Genomic DNA, 18,302 nt, shown 5'->3' on the forward strand with positions numbered 1-18,302 from the left:
GGCTCTCTCACCTGCTTTTACCTGCTTTAGATTGAATATTGACCATTGTTGACATTAATTCCAGTAAACAGTCACTAATAACTTAGCTTTTTAGGTGATCTTTACAATGTTTACTTAATAAATATCCCAAGGTACTACCTTGTGTGTAAGTGAAAACATATGAAAGGGGAAAATCAAAAAAAAAGAAAAGAAAAAGTGGGTTTTCAGATTAGTTTGGCTATTTTGTGAGAGTTGTATCAGTTCTGTTGCCAGGTTTTCCACAGAATCCTGTTAAGACTATCTATTGTGATGTGCTTTAAGAAGAAACAAAAAACACCCAAACCAAACCAAAGGGAAAAAACCCCACACCCTGGATAGCAGTTACTTGCCTGTTGTACTTTTATCTGTATGAATCAGTCTTTGGTTCTTCAAAGTGAACACCCAGGCTTCATCCTTGCATTAGCCTGTTGTTATGATCTTGTACTGCAGCGTTAGGAACCAGGATTCCATGCCTGCTGAAGCTGCACACGCAGTTCTTGTTGGGAGCAGAGTCTGGCCTGTCACGTAGGATACCGGGTCCCACACGCTGTGTTATCACAGGTGACAAAGACACCATAGGCTGGCCAAAATCACGTATCGTAACTGGCCCAGTGTGTGTTATTTCTACCTAGTGCATTATTTCCTAGAGGAACCTGTGAGGGAGGATGGCAGGTGGTGCACCAAGGGCATCCCCTAACCCCAGACACTGACCTAAGGAGCTCAGAATCAGAAGATTTGTCATGGGTCAAAAGCTGCTTATTTTTGTCAAAATTGCTGCCAAGCAGGAAGACAGGAACCGGTTAAATTCTGCTATATGATCTGTTTTTAATTGTTTGTTCTTGCTGAGCTGAGAGCAGTGAGTCTTTGATGTCAGCATCAAAGGAGTAGAGGACTGCTCTACCTACTCTGCAGTATGGGAAAATTGACATCTTACTGCCACTTTTCTCTTAAAAAATGAATGTAATAACTTCGTGTCTGAGAATCCTAGAACAGGCATACCAGAAACTCCTGGGAGCCGATCCAGTATTTGGAGGAAGATACAGTCAAACTTAGATTACCAAATTGCATGATTCTCAAGCCTGCTTTTTTTTGTGCATGGTAGGATAATTTCCTGTGGCCATATATATATGTACGTGTGTGTATATATATATGTATGAAACTCTCATAAGTCAAGTTCCATTTCAGAGATCTGAGCACAGGAGAGTTGGATGCTTTGGATTTACTGTCCCAGCTTAAGACGCATTGACATTGCTGGGCAAAACCTTGCTGCTGGGTCGGAAGTACAGGCACATACCCCTGGGGTCCAGGCTCAGGGTGGTGGGTGCTCAGGGCACAGCAGCCGTGGTGATGCTGGCAGCACCTGGCTGGCCCGGGCAGCGTTGGGTGCTGGCTCATGGGCTCAGGGTCTGCATGTGCAAGAGATGCACGTTTGGCTTCTGTCTGCCTCTGTAGTGACTTGCAGGTTTTTTCAGGATTCTCCGTGTCTTTACTGCTCAGACCAACTTCGGCATTTGTAGTTGGCAGCTGAATGGCTCTTTCAGCACAAAATGACTATCTGCTGTGGTACGGAAAAGCCAGAGGGTGGGTAGAAACTGTCATTTCTTTCTAGATAACAAGAAAAAATATCAAAGAGGAAAAAATCAACATGATGCATGAACAAGCAAGTAATAAGAATGAAAGGCAAAGGATACTATCAAAAGTAATTTCAATTTCAGGCATATCCACTGGGCATGTTCTGTTAAAAAACAATTTTACATTCTGCAGATGTATCAGGACTTTTTCTCTCTGCCTGTGGAGCTGGTAATGGATTTTGTTTTTCTGATGTTCTTGTTATATCAAAGCAAAGGCATAGGTATTTGTATTAAGTGCAGCCTGTCTTCATTGAATTAGAAATGAAAATGACATGAGGAGCAAAATTTGGATCTGAGTTTCTCCAGAACTTGGAATTTGGGTGTGACAAGTGGAAGCATCTCTCCTCCCTTGTTAAATAAATTAAAACAGTAAGACATGCTAACTTGCAAATGTTAATTTAATACTGTTATACTGTCTTCCACTAAAATCATCAAAACCTACTGGTTGTGTTTTCATATTTAGTGTGTTTGAAAGTAGGAAGGCTTTTAGCAGTTGTAGCGTTTTGGCAAAGCTTTCAGTGGTGGCTTCTGTAATTTCAGGATGTAACATTAGGCAGAATTCAGTTTGCTTCATTTTTAATTGGCACGGCTCTCATGCTGCTTGGATTTGATTGGGGTTTGTGGTGTATGTCCCGGGAGAGTGTGATTGTTCTCAGGCATAGTTTGTGATACAGCATGTTCTTGCCTTCTGTAACAGATGTATGTGCCACCTTTTGCAGTTTCACAGAATATAACATTGGAACAATTTGCTTGCTTGCCTGGGCTTCTGAAGGGTTTTGGAAGGTTTGTTACTGTCAAAGGAGAATAGCGTTTGCAAGAAGGGAGGCTCAGGAAACTTGTCACATAATGGCCACTTCATCTGTTTGCTGTTAATGGGCTACTTTAGGAAGATGTATAAATATGGATATCTCTTGAAACTTGTGAGTAGGCTTGTTGAAACTGACTGTCTCTTTTGTTTTGTTTTGGGTTTTTTCCTTTTAAACTTCAACAGAAATGTTGAGGATAGGATAGGATAGGATTTGGATCTGCATATCTCCAAAAAGAAACTCAAGAAATACTATAACTGTCTGAACCGCTGTAGTGCATAAAGTTCAGCACAGGTTTAAGTACCTCTGGAAATCAGCGCTATTCATGACTTGGTAACATTTTTGATAATCACTTATGTCAAGGACTATACTTCTCTTTTTGTTTCAAGAAAAATACTAATTAGAAAGGGCTCAGTTTCACATAGAATAAATTTTGTTTGTCTGCTGACTCTGCTTTCTTCTGAAATCACTGGTGTTTCCTTCATGTTATTTGCAGTGGTGTCTCACTGATGTAAAACAGCAGTTCTTTAACTTCTGGAGCAAAAAACATTTTCTGAGCAACTGTCACCTGTCACTTAGCTTGATACAGATCTGGGAGCCTTGATATAAAGGAATGTTCCAATCTCTCTACTGTTGCTTGCAGAGCAGCGCTCCTTTTAAGTTTGAACCTTTGTACTTTTTTGTGGACTAGATGTTGCAGGAAGCCCTAGTAATGCTGCTTTTTTCCTGTTTATTTTCTGACAGATGATTCAAGAGAGCAGGGTTCTCATTGAGACGGCAGACATCACTCATGACAAGATTGTTCAGTGCCAGAAAGCAGGTAATCCTTCTTTATTGTGCAGTTCTGGATGGGAAATGGAGAACGATGTGCCATAATTTACTTACAGTTTGTGACTAATGCGGCATCTTTCACCTGGTATTTAAGGAGCATCCTGGTCTCTCCTTGGCAGATCACCTGCCTAAAGGCTCATCCTCCAGTAGCAGTGCAGTGGGTTTGTGGAAGAATTTTCAGCTATCACCTTAAAAGCTATTTCTCCATCTGCTCTACAGCTCTGAAATGTCTGACAGCATTTAAATTAGTCAAATGAACTAGAAAGTCATTCAGTTACAAAGAGGGAGTGAGAAGATGTGTGCTGCCTTTACTGAGCTCCATTCTTTACCACAATTGTTCCCTTAAACACAGAGGGGGCAAGAGATTATGAAACCCACAGGACCAAGCTCTGTTGCCTACCTTTACTTACTTTTGCTCTTTAGGTTTGGTTTAGACCTTGGAAACTTATGCTGACATAATTCCATGTTATCACAGTGAACCTGTGTAGCTATGCATTATGTACATCAGGTATGTGGGTGCAAACCACTGAAAGTAGGCTTAAAGTAGGTCATATGTTGCTGGTTTATTGTACTGGATGTCTTCAGATGAACTAGAGCTCTGCCTCGTGTGCACCAGTAGAAAGGGAAGAGGTGGTTTTGGAAGTGGCCACCTGTGTGCTGTCTGTGCTGCCACAGGTTCACACTCATTTTTCAGGGTAGTAGAAATCACCGAAGAGTCTGTGATTCACAGTTCAGCTTATTCATGCCAACCTCTCTTCATCACCTGCTCAGGATAGCAGGCTAGACTGGGATATGTCTCCTGTAGTTTCCAATGATACACAAGAATAAGCCCTGCTAGAGAGATAAGAGTCCAGTTTGGCCCTGGTAATCCTCTACAACTAAATCCATGAGCTTTCATGTATCAGAAACCATACTGAAAAAATATATGCAGTGTATTTCTATTTGGGGTTCACACTGCAGAAATTAAATCTGGTGTCAGTTCACTCAGTTGTACAGCTGCACATTTCCTAACCTGTAGCAAGCCCTGAAGGTCAGTAATGCAAACACTTGCTAGTGCATTTAATTTGTGTTCTTGGGTGTAGTCTTCTGGGACTTCAACAATCATAAGTACCATTGTTTCTGATGTGCATTTTTGGATTTGGCAAGTGACACAGGCTACAGCCATTTGCTTCTATTAAATATACATAATGAAAGTGGTGTTTTGTAGTAAATCCTTTAATTCATCTTTTTAATTAGAGGAAATTTGGAAACAGTTTCAACAATACCATTTAACTGATTTTCATGTGATGCAAAAGCAGGGTGGAACCTAGTCCTTTCTCCTGGAAATTCAGAGCTCTGGATCCATGCTGGTGCTGTGGTAGCAAAGGGAGGAGAGGCAAGCAGCTGTTTCTTGCTGGATTTCATGGGCCTCATCTTGTGTCATGTCTCAGCTTCTGTGTATCTGCATAAGCAGCATAAACATCCTCAGCCCAAAGCATTCATCAGGTGCTGAGGGTTTAGGAGTGGGACAGTGACAGGAAAACGCAGGACCAGGGGGTCTTTCTAAATGGTATAATTTAAAAGCAATACTTTGCACTAAATTTTACAGACTCTCAGCAGTATCAGCTAGCTTTCTTCTCACCCTGTGCTGTGCACGGAGGACAACCCATGACACTTGGCAGGGCACTGGTGTCTTTGTGAGCAGAGAACACAATCAGGACCAGGCCACCACGCTGATGGTCAGAGTTTCATGCAGTTCTCCTCTCCTTCCCCAGTAAAAATATGGATTTCTCAAGTTTGTTCTTTTTGCTGTATCTACTTGTTGTTTTAATTTGTTTTGCTTTGTTAGCCTTAAAATATCACTTCTGGTTAAGAAGGTGGCTGGGGAGATACGCTCTTCTGAAGCCTCAGGATTTAGACAGAGGAAAGGGGTAGGAGAGAGAGGATTCCTCACCATGCTCAATTGCCAGTTAGTTAGTTGCAAATGTTAGGCAGGCAAATTGTTAAATAACATTTTCAGTGTGTCAAGATGAAGCACACAAAATTAAGATGTGTGGAACTACAGTTGCCTATGACCTTCTTGTTCACCCGGTCCCTTTGAACATGGGTTCCCACCATATCTCTGCTTCACATCCTAGCCTGTTTTGGTCTGGCTTCCCTGTGCCCCAGGGTCTTGCCCGCTCCCCCAGATGGCTTCTCAAGCGGCTGGTTTTGTTATTATTTTTTCATGTGCAGTCTCAGCCCAATGCACAGTGGTCAGCAGCAGCCTGGAGGGCTGAACTGCTCAATGTTTTTGTTGGTGGTCCTGCCCACAGCCACAGTTTGTGGCTCCCTCTCTCCCAGGCAGCACTATTTCCAAGCTACAGGTGGGGAAGTGAGGTCCTGAGGGAAAAGTAACTAAAAGGATGCTGCATAAAGGCAGGGCTGTCCACATGGAGCTGAGCACCATTAGCTTTCATATGTTTTATATTTTTTTGAGTCATTTGAAGGTCACTTACTGAAATGAAATGATTTGTAAGTCAGTTGGCACAAGGCACACCTGCAGGGGAATCTTGCTCAAAATGCAATTATTTAGACTGTTTTCCAAAGGAAGTGCTGCAGGGGCTTTGTTGCCCTTCACAAGCAAAACCTATGAGTGGGCAAAGCTTTGGAAAATAAGCAGTAGAGAAATCTTCCATTGTGTGGGGTTGAACTGCCTCAGTGTTCTCAAGCTCCTGGAGTCATTGCAAGGCAAGAAGAAATCTGTTGGTAGTCTTCCAGGAATGCTTTGGGCAAGCTAATGCCAAGTGCAAGCCTGCCTTGGGCTGTCAAAGGACTGACTCCTTCAGCAACCCACTAAACAGCACTCTGTGTTTGCTCCATGCAGGTGTTCTCTCGATGGGCATTTCTTTGATGTAATTTCAATGAAGCTTGAATTTGCAAGTGACATTTGCCTGAAAACGTTAGGGGAGGGAGAGCTATGAAACAACTGGAGATGGAACATGGTTTGCTCAGCTTCAGACATTTTGGAGTGATTTAGTGCCAATTTGGCCTTTGTAAGCTACAAGTTAGGGGAACACAAGCAGCTCTCTCTCCATTTTGTCTCTTAATCCACACCAGACTCAGAGGAATGTTTGCATACACTGTGCAAATCTTGTGGAATTGGTGAGCTAATTGGACTCATTAAGATTTTTAATCTGCTCCCAAATTTCCTGAATTCTTGTACTCAGTGACAGATGTGCAGACATTTGCCACAGAATCTAGCAATGAAATGCAACAATTCCCAGGGCTGTGGTTGGAAGTCTCAGTTCCCCAGGCTGCAGGAATAGCAATCCTGTGATTAGCAGTATGCATTTCTGACATAATCTATCACTGTGAAGTACAAGGGCTTTTCTTTATGACTGTGTTTAAGATTAACGAGGAGCTTTGCATGTGAGTCTGTATTTGCTGTGCTGAATAGGTATCTTCCATGTGTGTCAGACTGCCTTCCAAGGTACAAAATCATCTGTTCAAGGAGAGTGACAAGAGATTGCCTTTTGTCGCAATATTGCCAGCAACGCAGACTGCAAGCAGAAGTGCTGGAGGAGTGTTTGTGTGGGGACCAGGCACATGCCTCTGTGGGACCCCAGCACTGGAGAACACTGTTACATACAAAGCACAATCTCAAGACTGCACATGGCCCTTTTATTATGGAAGATGCTCTTCAGGATGGAGTCATAACAGGGAAGGGGGGGAAACACAGAAAGAGGTTATAGGAAGTACCAGCTGCGAGGCTGAAAATGCTCCCTGAACATGTTATAGTGAAAATCAATCATGCACTGGGTGATGTAGCAATCTGTGTTTTTAGGAATGGAATTCCATGAGGAACTTCATAATCTCGGGACAAAGGAAGGTTTGAAAGGAAGAAAATTAAGCAAAGCCATTGAGAGTTTTGCATGGAATATCACAGTGCTGAAGGTAAGCACAGAAAGCACCACTTTGTGTCTTCTCTTAACTTTATAAGCAAACCTTTGGTCTTTTAGCTGATCTATTTATACTGTCTTACTAATACTGAAGCAACTTTTTTTTTTTTTTTTAATGGGATGTATAAATTACCCCAATTATTGAGATTTGTCAAATATGTCTAATTGTATCTCTGGTTTGGAATCTGTGGAAGGGAATTTATCTAAGCCTGAACTAAAGAGGAAAGATAGCTTCTGGTTTGTATGCTCAGGGACCTGGTTTTGGTTGTCTGTTCTAACCCACACACCCTGAACATGACCTGTCTGAGGTCTCTGTGTGTCAGATAGTTATTTTATAAAATGAGAACTAGAGCATCTCTTTAGGAAGGGACAGGGTGGGGGTGGGGGCCTCTCATGAAAGGAATATTGTAGATCCTGCAGAAACGTCAGGGTTATGTTTCAGAAGGGGAGCACTATCCAAACAGCTAAAAAAAGGATTTTCATCCCTCCATCCTGGCTGCACAGTGACACATGGCACGGTGATCACATTACTCGACAGGCTTCAGCTACCAGTTCAGCACCAACCAGCCACAAATTGTCACGGTAGCTGGATGTCTGAGCCTGGGTGAAGTTACCCAGGGACAGCCGAAGATGGAAGGAGGAGACGATCTGCTGCAGCCACAGCAGACGGCAAGGAGAGGACCTGAGCCAAGCATTCAGGTTGTTAGCATTCAGCTCGCGCCTTCTTTCACAGCCTCATTTCCCACTTTGCTCTGATAGATCACACTTTGATTTCTTCTCGCTTTCTCCCTGCCACTTCCTCCCTTCAGCTCCCGTTAAGCAGTTGCCCTGTCTGACAGCATCTCCCTGTGACCACGCAGTGCCTTTCCCTTTGCTGGCATCCCAGGGCGAGCCAGCTGATGAGAGGGAATTTTTACAAAGTTCCTCATCAAATATATACCTAAATGTAGCATGCAACAGTGGTAGCAAGAGTAGTAGGAGATGCATGCTTCAGCATTGTGGAGTCGGAAAGAGCACTAACATGTCCTGAGCAGGCGAGGGGGAAAAAGGAGTTAGGAACAGAGAGGCTGAGGGGCAAAAATGGTTGGGAGAACTGTTGGTAGTAGCGAAGGGTTAGAGAAGAACTGAGGGACACCTGTGGTTTCTTGCCTATGTTGACTGACCATGAGAGAGAGGGGAAGTGAGTCAGTGTAGGCTCAGTTAATAGGACCTCTGATGAAGAGAAAAGGCAACCAGTTCAAACATGGTGGAAGGAGCTGACCTTTTCCCCACAGCATAATTGAGGCAAGTAGCTAAAAAGGACAAAAAAAAAAAAAAAGCACTCAGCAGTTCTGAATACCTGAATTCTGACATATCTTTAGCTGTGTTAGGTAAAATAAATGCGTCATGCTCAGAGTCACTCTAAACACAGTCAGGGTTACTCTAAACTTTTCCATTTTTAGATGTTCTTTTAAATGAGAAGTTTGAACCTCTGAGGGTGACCTGTGGTTAACGAAGGTACAAGTAGGGTATCAGAGAAACACTGTCCATGAAAAATAATTGCTGTCTAGCACACATTGTCAACATATTGAAGAGCATTTCAAACATCTAGTCAAGGTCAAGGAATAATTGACATGTTTAATTTCTAAGCCACAGCTTCTTTTTACCTCCTCATATAATAAAATATTAACAGAGTTTGTGGCAACTACCCATGGGTATAAATGCACATGAAACACCTTTTCATTCTGACTGAAATCCAACTCAGCAATGACATAAGATGACTAGAAGTGTGGTTGTACCTCAGGTGTCTGATATGAGACTATCAGTCATTATTCTTCAACTTTTTGTTTCCTTGAAGAATACTGCATTTCAGAGACCCTGCCCATAGCAAACCTATTTGCTGGTTACAGTTGCATCTTGTGTTTGGCACTGACTCTCCCCTCTGTGTTGGTGAGAGCTCCCTGGGAGGATTTGGTGAGGAGAGGACAACAACCCTGACCCACTCAAGCCATCGGTGTTCTCCATATGTCTAGTGTCAGGGTGGTCACTACAAGTATAATTCACTATATGTTGGTATAGCGATGTAAGAAAAGAAAAGATTAGCCCGTAACGTCTCACAAATGCATCAGCTGTTTTACGCTAGATGAGGTGAGTGAATGGCACAACACTGATGGGAGAAAGCCTCTTTGTGTGCTCGGGGCTGTTGGAGGCAATTATATCGTGCAGCAGTAGTCAGTTTGTGTGAGGTGCCCATGAGCAGCAGCAAGTATTATGTTGTGCTTATGCCTGTGAGATGATTAATAGTCTTTTCCTAGGCTAGTGAAGCTAAGGCATATTTAATTAATGTATTCCTTTATAAAGACTTATTGCAATAGGTAAGCTTTGAATACAAAGAGGGGATGCAATAAGAAATTGCTTCTGGCAAAATCATTAAATAGTTACAAAGTGCAAGATTAAAGTATATTTTATAAAAATCATAACTGTGGGCATTGTTCTTGTTTAAAAATGCCCCGAGGTACTTCTACGAGGTACCTAATAAGAATGAATCTAAATAATGTAATTTTCTTCCTTAGTTTGTATAAACCTAATTACATATTAGTAATACCCACTAAAAGGACAAACTGTTTGCCAGAACAGAAAAAAGATAGTAAGAACAGGGACGTTAGAACTCAGTGACAGTCAACTTTGTCATATATGCCTATTTTTTAAATGTCACATCTTACTTGGTCCCATGTTGTGTAAAATATTATCAGTCTTGCAGTTCATAATATTGAGAGGCACGACACCAGTACACTAGACAGAAGAATCGTGTTCTCACAGCGACTTTGCAGGAATGGTTATGATCCCACATTTAGTCTCACTTTCTTTTTTATTTCCATACACCGCTGTCTCTGTGCCTCTGTGTTCCTTTCTGTAGTTAATTAAGTGCCAGTGAAATGCAAAGGTAGCAAAAGAAATTTTGTGTTTAGCACCTCATGGGGACCATGGTGCTAGGAACAGTTCGTTTCATCCTAATGAGCATGCAAAACTGCTTGGCTTGGCCGACCCTCTCTTTTGCATCAAAAGTTCACAATTCATTTTGCCCTTTTTTAAAACAGGCAACCGTTCATTTCATGGAGTGAAGGGGTTCCCAGGGGTGCGTGGGCTGGTGCCTGTTTCTCCCCAGCTGCCGGTGTTCTTCCCGCCTGGCCTTGGCAAGGTCACCCCCTCCCTGGTGCCCATGGCTGTTCTGCCAAGGGCAAGAGCTCCCACCTGCCTGTGCCTGGAGGGAACCGGGCACCTGGCCCTAGAAGGCAGAAGCTGAGAAGCCTCGTGAGGGCAGTTCTGGCCATGAGCTAATGAGTCCTTCTGAGAGCAGGGACATTAACCACTTGGTGTGGCTGTAGAGCACTAGACAGCTTGCAGGTCAGGAATGCTCGGGTATGTTCAGGTGGTGTGTGTGCAGGGCCAGCTCGGGGATGCTCCCAGCCCTCTTGGCTTCCCCCACTGCTGGGGCCCTTCTGCCCACGCCGTCTGCCTCTCCTGTGGGATCTTGTCTCAAGCCTTTTCCAGTAGCTGAGGCACTCTGCATCTGTCACATCTGTAAACTGCTGAATTAATGACTGCTCTATGAGTTTTTGAGAATGTTGGGGGAAAAAAAAACGTGTAGCCTGCAAAACTGCTGGCCTTGCTGAAGCACGACTGCAACAGACTGCCAGGAGGTGTTTACTTGGGCAAAGAAGTTGGGATCTGCCGGAGTCCCAAAAGTCTGGCGAGTAAGCCAAGCAAAGTTTGAGTGTGCTGACTGTGGTTCAGATTTACTGCTCTCACGTGGACACGCATTGCTCTCTGCAGATTTATTTTGCTGAGCTATCTGTGCTTTGGTGGATCAGCACAAAGTCTAGGAACACCACCACCAGATAATTGACTGCATGTTGAGGGTAAATATCTAGATAGTTAATATACCAACATACTGGCTTATTTATAGACAAAACATGGGAGCACAAAGGTAAAGTGGCATTTACTGTTTTTGTCTTTTACTGAAGGGGAAGACACCCAAATGTTTGAATCTAGTCTCTGCTCTGAAATGTGCGGGTTTTTAAATCTTTTTTGCTGCCCATGGTAAGATTTCACCTCTGTTGCCGTGTGTTCTTTCTTACTAGGACTCCAAATGCTAGCACATGCTACAAGACATCAAGTGGTTAAATTTTCAGGGATCATTTCAGCATCCATCCACGAGTATCTCTGCTAATTATCCTGCATTGAAATTAATGCTGATTAGATGTATAAAGGGAGGTTGCTGAATGCAGAAGGTGTACAATCACTAAACTGCTAATGCAGTTCACTCTTTGGGGGAGAAATCCACAATTTTATGATGTAGTCGTGATCAATGTTAGCTCTGGTGTAAGTGGCTTTATGCAGCAAAACAGTGCACAAATAGCACTTTTGGAGGATGATGTCCACAAATGGCCTGTTTCTTCATCACAGTCATTTGTGACAATCAGCCTTCAGTTGCTTGGGAGACCTGCAGCAACCAGACTTCTCACTTGGGTAGTAGAGCCCCAAATGTGCACTTTGAGGCTACTTAGAGAGATAAAAGCCAGATTTCTGAAAGATGTACTCACAGACTATCTGGCTTCACTTAACCTGAGATGAATTTACATCACTATCCATTTTCTTTAGGAAGAAAAGCAACATATCGGACAGTGAATATTATTCTGAAGCGCCTTATGCACAATGTGCACAAGATCAGCACAGAGCTGTTGATGATCTTTGGAAGAACTAGGTCCATTCATAGCCTTAATTTAAGGATAATTATAGGTCACTATGGAACTGTTTTTTAATGGATACTCTACAGTACTCTCAAAACCATCTTGTAAGTAAGATTTATTTGGGCCTTTTCACAGCAGTCCTTTTTCCTGCAGTTAGGAAGGAACCATGGCTTTTCTCCTAGGCGTGCTACAGAGTGAACAACAGAGCAGCATGGCAGAATCTTAGGGACATTTCCTGTAATTAAGCACAGTAGTAACAATATATTCTACCACATGTCGTATAATTGCTGACAAAGAATTTACACGACAGTTTACACCATCTAGGTGTAAAGTGAGAGGATGGTGAATTCACCAGCCCCCCATAAAGCTGCTGTATTCCATGTGCCATGTATTTCTTTCCCCATAAGTGTCAGTTAGGCTTCCCCCCCGCCAAATTCCTCATATCTGATGTCTCTCCTTTCCCCAGCATATCTCTGTGGACGTAAGTGCACCGGTGCTCAATTTGTGAAACTGCAAAAATAGATGAAATACAAGCCATAGTGGCTTAGCAGCAAATTCTTGTGATTTGCTGTCATCTTGTGACAGTGATAGTCCAGCAAGAGCAGTAGGCAGGAGTGGTTTGTGCGGCACAGAGTCTTCATGCTTGCCTTTAAATGCAGGGCTTATTGTATTATTCCATGTCTACTTGTCTCCAGATCTCCCTAGATAAATATGTTTTGAATGTGGTTACCCCACAGGCTCTTTTTCTGGAGAAGTTAAATGCCTTTCCTGCCGTCTAGTCCCCATGTTGTTTGCATTTCCTTTGTTGATGCAGTTCGGAGTGCTGTTTCTAACTCTTAAACCTCTCCAGACTATGAGTCCTGGCTACTTTTGAGTGATCTGGTGTCTTACTCCTAGACCAGCTTAGCTGCAGCTGAGATTGACTGAGCCAGTCAGTCTTTGATGGGACGACAGGTTTTACAAGCATATGAGGAAATGCAGAGCTGCTCTAATTATTCGTGTAGTTACTAGATCAGGTTGGTCTCTTCCACATGAAGTGAAGGACAAAAAAGAAAAAAGTGAAACAGCTGGATTTCTGAGAGAGTGCTAAAGAGAAGGGGAAAAGGTCCAGCATGGTCAACATCCATTTATTGTAAATGCCAACCTGCTTAGCTAGAAGCAGTTTATTTAAAAGTAGAGGGAAAGGTGAGGAAGAAGATAGGTTTAGTTTGTTCCTCTTCGGCATGTGAAGAGTCTGGAGGAGCTGCATGGGTGTAACTTGTTCCCCAGCCCTCTGCGTACTCAGAATGCGGTGGTGAGTGTTTCAGAGGCTCCCAGCTTGGGAGCTCATTCAGAGGGCAAAGCTTGTGCTCTTGGTGCTTGGGCTGTGCTGCAGGGCTCGTCTGTCTGTGGGGAGGTATTTCAAGATCTTTCTGGTGTAGGGAGTTTGAGAGTCCTTTAAAAGATAGTGAGTTACAAGTTAAGGAGGTGAAAGTGTGTGATTCATGTGCAAAGCTGTTTAGACAGAACCAAATTGTGTAATTGTTAGGTTAGCAGATCCTTCCTGTACGTAGCAGAGTGCAGTTCTCTCTGATTCGGTTGGTAAATGCCTCCTCGAGCTCTCCCTGACACTGCTCACAGCGCTGGCTTTTGACTTACTTGCCCGTGGCCAAAGGCAGGAACCAGAGCTCTTTAAAAGACTCTTGGTCTCAGTGGATTTTGTCAGTTGTATCTCATGATGGAAACTTCTAAAGTTACTTCCAACAGTATGTATCAGGGTAAAAGGAGTGTAATCCCAGTCTCTCAGCGGTACTAGTTAATGAACTGGAATATGCTGTTCTCCTTGGCCATCAGCCATGCTGCTGAGGATTGCTCCGGGGAGGATGTAGTGAGCAGTCTCACACAAGTACAGCACGGCTTCTCTGGGTACCTGGCTGCTCCCTGCGAGCTTTTGAAGCCCTAATGGTGTTTCTGACAAGGTCTCTGTTTTCTTGGCCAAGGAAAATTTCAAGACATGAATTGGGTTTAGAGCAAATTAAATATTCACATGTGTTTAAAATATACATGGAGGCCACCCAAGTGATCTTAAATCTGCAAGTACCAAATGCTGGCAACAGCAGGGACTAATGGGGGAAGGGAGAGCAACAATCGCCAGGGTTCACAGCTCGTGCTCCTTCACGATATGTGAGTTTCTGAAGAGAAGCGTTAGGGCATGAAGTCCCAGGAGGTCTTGACAAAGCAGAGAGACTTTGTCCCATATTAGTCAGTTATTCCTGGGGTTTTGTTGAATAATGTCACAGCAGGAGTGTTTCGCTGACTGGCAAGAAGCGACTGTCCAGGCATTTGGATCAGGTGGAGTCGGTGCTTAACTGCCCAGGCACAGGGATCCATGTGCATCTGCACTCGCCTGCCTGCAGCGCTGGTGCTTGTGGTGAGCAGCACTCACCTCTCCACCTCACGTGGCCCCCACAGGACCAAGCCCAGTTAACAGTTTTGCTCATTCAGGGAGCACACACTGTGTTCTGTCTTTTTCCAGCCTTTAACAGCTATTTGAGTGCATATAAAATAGGACTGGAAGGGCCTGTGAGAGGCTGTATAGTTTCTCCTGCTGCCCCAATGCAGAATCAAAATAAAGATTTAGTTGCTGTGGATCTAAGCCCTGCTTAAATGCTTGGCATGGAAGGTGCTTGATATGAGGCTATGGTGTTCTCCATGGTGACACCCAGTGTCTGGAGCACCCAGGGACCCAGAGTCACTTGGTGCTTGAGGAAGGAGCTGATGGCCAGAGTCATCTGAGGATAAATGTGGGTCTCTACCATTTTTCTCATTTCCCTTTTCCTCCTTCAGCACCAGGGCTCTGCTCCTGTAGGTGTTCCACAACAGTAGGTTTAGGGACAGGACCCTCTTGCAATCTGTGTGGGACCCAAGTGCAGGACAGACCAAAAATGGAGGGTCACCAAAGTTCATCCAGAAAACAAGTGCTGTGAGCCGCCTTCCTTTGATGTAAACCTTTTCTTTTGTTTATTATTATTATTATTTTTGACTGGAATCCAAAGTTCTGCATTTCAAATGTAAATATTATTCCTTCAGTTCCACTGAGATGGGTTTGTATGTGTGCAAACACATGTGCATGTATGCACATAGGAGGTGGGACAGGCCATCAAATATATATGCAGAACAACAGTAACTTTGGGACAAAAAGAACAGATTAGAGAAATGAAAGATTGTATGAAAAGCCTTGGCTGATATCTTGCTTAGCCCCTTTTCCTTGTATTTGACTAAAATAAGCCAGAGATAGATGGCAAGCAATCTTGTGATGTGCCTTTATTTTGAGTGATGTGACAAATTGCCAAAAGCCCTGGACCTAATGCCAAGCCCCTGGCTGTGCCTGCTGGGCGAGGTGCATTGCCTTGCAGTGATGGTGGTGGGAGGCAGGGCCAGGAGCATGCGGGGTCCCTGTGCCCGGCACCCCTTGTGCCAAGGCCACCTTGGCAGCATGGGCTTTGAGCCCAGCAGAGGGTTGGCACGCTGAGGTGCTGTGTGTAGAAAACCAATTTTAGTGTCTCTTCACAAATGGAGGCTTGTCAAGATGTTTAAATAGCACTAGTCTGCCAAAATAGATGTCTAGCTCTCTCCTTGTGTAGGCTGGCAGTGCAGTGAAACCCCGTGCTTGGTTGGCCGTCCTGCCTCAGTTACACCTCTGTGCCTCACGGTGTCTCGGTCTTTTCTGTCTCTCCGTCCCAGACTCACACAGCCCCTTCCTCTGCATCGTCCCAGTTGTGTGTATCATCTAAATCATGCTACAGCAGCAGGAGAACCACCACATGTCTGGTTCTTCCCCATCCTTGATCTGAACTAAACTTCTCACAACTCAAAAGCTGTGTCTCACTCTGATGCAGTTTGTACAAGTGTATGACTCCATGTTCATGCTGACTTCACGCTGGAGTAGCTGTGTGGGATCTGGCACTGCTCGGCTCCCATCAGTGGGACAGACCCCATCACAGCCTGCACCCCAGCTGCACTGCTCTTGTCTCTCATCTCTACCAACCTGGAAGGGATTTTGGCACCTGGGTGCGAACGCCAGATTCTTTCAAGGGAGTGTGTCATCTGGTCCAAAGACTGTGCAACTGGAAAAGTAATTAATACTGTTCAGGTGGTAGTGTGTGAAAACAAAGAGATTTTGTTCTCTGAATGCTGCTTTGAACAGTAACGAGATTATCAGGTATGAGGAGGCTATTTGAAAAATCAGCAGGTGGGATTGCAAGTTCCTTGAAGGTATTAATCTTTTGAGGAAAAGGAGCTACTCCTGCATGTATGTGTGCCTGAGCAGAACTGAGCTGGAAAATGGGTAGTACAAAGGGGAGAGGTGGGGGCAGAAGGATAACTGGATGGAATAATGTTTGTAGATGGTTCCCCACTAAAGGAGGATGGCTTTGGTGTAAAAACTGGGTCAGTGTTGCCTCCCATCCCTTGGAGGAGGACAGTGAAGGCAGGAAATGGAAGTGGCATAGGAACTTTAACAACTTCTGCCACCATCCTCTCCCCTGCAACGGTGACATTTTCATCTAAGACACAGATATCAAAGACTGCCGTACCCGGCAGTGGAGTTAATTAACGCAACCTGGAAGACGTGAAAGTTGGGAATCTCGTTTTTGCCAATATGACAGCATGACCTCATTTTGAGGAATTAAAAGGGCTCTAATAAAAGTATAAGTTTCAGGAGAAATTCACACATTTCTTGCTTTTATCTGTCAATGACTGCACTTAACAAAGAAAGAAAATGAGCAGCTGCCTCTGCAAGGTATTAAAAATTGCATTATAACCCAAGCCAGGCCGTCAGCCCTGCCACACGCAGCTCAAGCAGCGAGGCAGCGTGCTGGCTGGGTGGGAGCCTTTCCTTGGGGTCCTCTCCTGGCCTGTGGGGTGGCACTGGGCCTGTGCCCAGGCAGTGCTCCTGCCCCAGTGCCTGGCACTCCTGAGGGGCTCGGAGAGCCCTTCTTCCTTCCCCCACCGCTGGCTCTGTCCCCTGGGGCTTCATCTGGGTGGTTATTCATGGCCCTGAAGACCGGGATAGCCTTTGCTCCCTTACATTCACTGCTGATACTGCTTCAGGGTGGTCAGTTAAGCAGCATGGTATTTCTTATGCCGAGACACACAAAATGGGTTTTCACTTGGACTTGGGGACTGACTATGGCTTAGAAAACTCCAGTTATCTCTTTATGTAACTTGGAGGATTCCTGTTGTCCCTTAAATGTAATAGTATATGAGAAGAGAGATTCAGTCACGTGGTTATTTATTATTGAAAAGACACGGTACATTTTAAAATAATTTCAGTTGTATTTTAATGTCCATCATTTAGCGAATTCACTTTACAACTTAGAGATGACACTGATGGTGCCTGCCAGGTGTTTTGTCTTCCTCATGTTTTAAACCGTAGAATGCCATTGTGAATCAGCATCCTGTGTCTTGGTGAAGGTCTGGCAGAGCTGTGATTGCTTCAGGGCTAGTGAAATATGGGTAGAGAAAACTCCCTTTGTCTTCCTCCAGACGTGGAGCATGTTTGTGTCAGCTCGGCACCCTGCCTGGGTAATCCACGGGCTCTGGGGGGATTTTTACCCAAAGCTGTTCTGTTCCTACACTGACAAATTCCCTGGTTCATTAGGCATGGGTCTTTGTGCCACCGGGGAGCTTCTCCATCCCACAACCTGTGTGTTCATTGCTGTCGTATGAAGGAGCATTTCTCTGAGTGAAGGACTCCATTTCTAGGTGGTCCGTGGTGGGACAGAGCAAGAGGGAGTTGTTGTCTGAAACCTCCACCCCCAGTCTTTTTTTCTGAATTTGCGTAGGGCTGTTGAGTATCAGGGAGAGAGCAGGGCACTGATTTGTACATGGTGAAAACATTAAGAGAGGATTGCTTGTACATTTTTTTTTTTTCTGCAGCATTTGCTTATTGTGAAATCTGAATTGAGCCTTTCTCTGGGAGCTGTAAACTGGTGCTAGCCTGAAATACGTTTGAATGTAAACTTTGGTGTGTGCCAAGAGGTTTAACATCTTCTAAAAATTACCTTTGTGGTATATTTTGAGCTCATTACAGCTACTGTCAGCAGATCACATAACAGTTTCCCAGCACTTATAAATGATGGAAAGTTGACTGCTCCTTTTGTTATGTGAATTACATGCCACCATCTACAAAACCCTTCTCCCTGTGGGGGAACAGGTGTCTAATTTAAGCTAATTCCCTGGGGGAGCTCAGGAGGTGATGAAAGCTGAGGGTTGCTCCATCTTCCAATTTCCTCCCCTGCAGTTGCTAAGATGGTGGTTGGTTTTTCCCTGGCACTGTCAGTGGCCTCAGTCAAATCCGGTAACGTACTCTCACTTTATAACAGA

The 18,302-nt window shown here is 44.1% G+C and overlaps 1 protein-coding gene across 3 annotated transcripts in view; it reads left to right on the forward strand.

The window, feature by feature from the left end:
* PLCL1 (phospholipase C like 1 (inactive)) overlaps positions 1 to 18,302 on the forward strand; it is a 210,170-nt gene that overhangs the window by 177,324 nt on the left and 14,544 nt on the right. For all 3 annotated transcript variants that reach the window (XM_074910800.1, XM_074910801.1, XM_074910802.1), the window contains exons 4-5: positions 3,200 to 3,275; positions 7,092 to 7,201. In XM_074910800.1, coding sequence (XP_074766901.1) covers positions 3,200 to 3,275; positions 7,092 to 7,201 — 186 coding nt within the window. The remainder of the gene's footprint in view (positions 1 to 3,199; positions 3,276 to 7,091; positions 7,202 to 18,302) is intronic.

The sequence above is a fragment of the Athene noctua genome, chromosome 7, assembly GCF_965140245.1.
Source record: "Athene noctua chromosome 7, bAthNoc1.hap1.1, whole genome shotgun sequence".
In the NCBI taxonomy this organism is placed as follows: domain Eukaryota; kingdom Metazoa; phylum Chordata; class Aves; order Strigiformes; family Strigidae; genus Athene; species Athene noctua.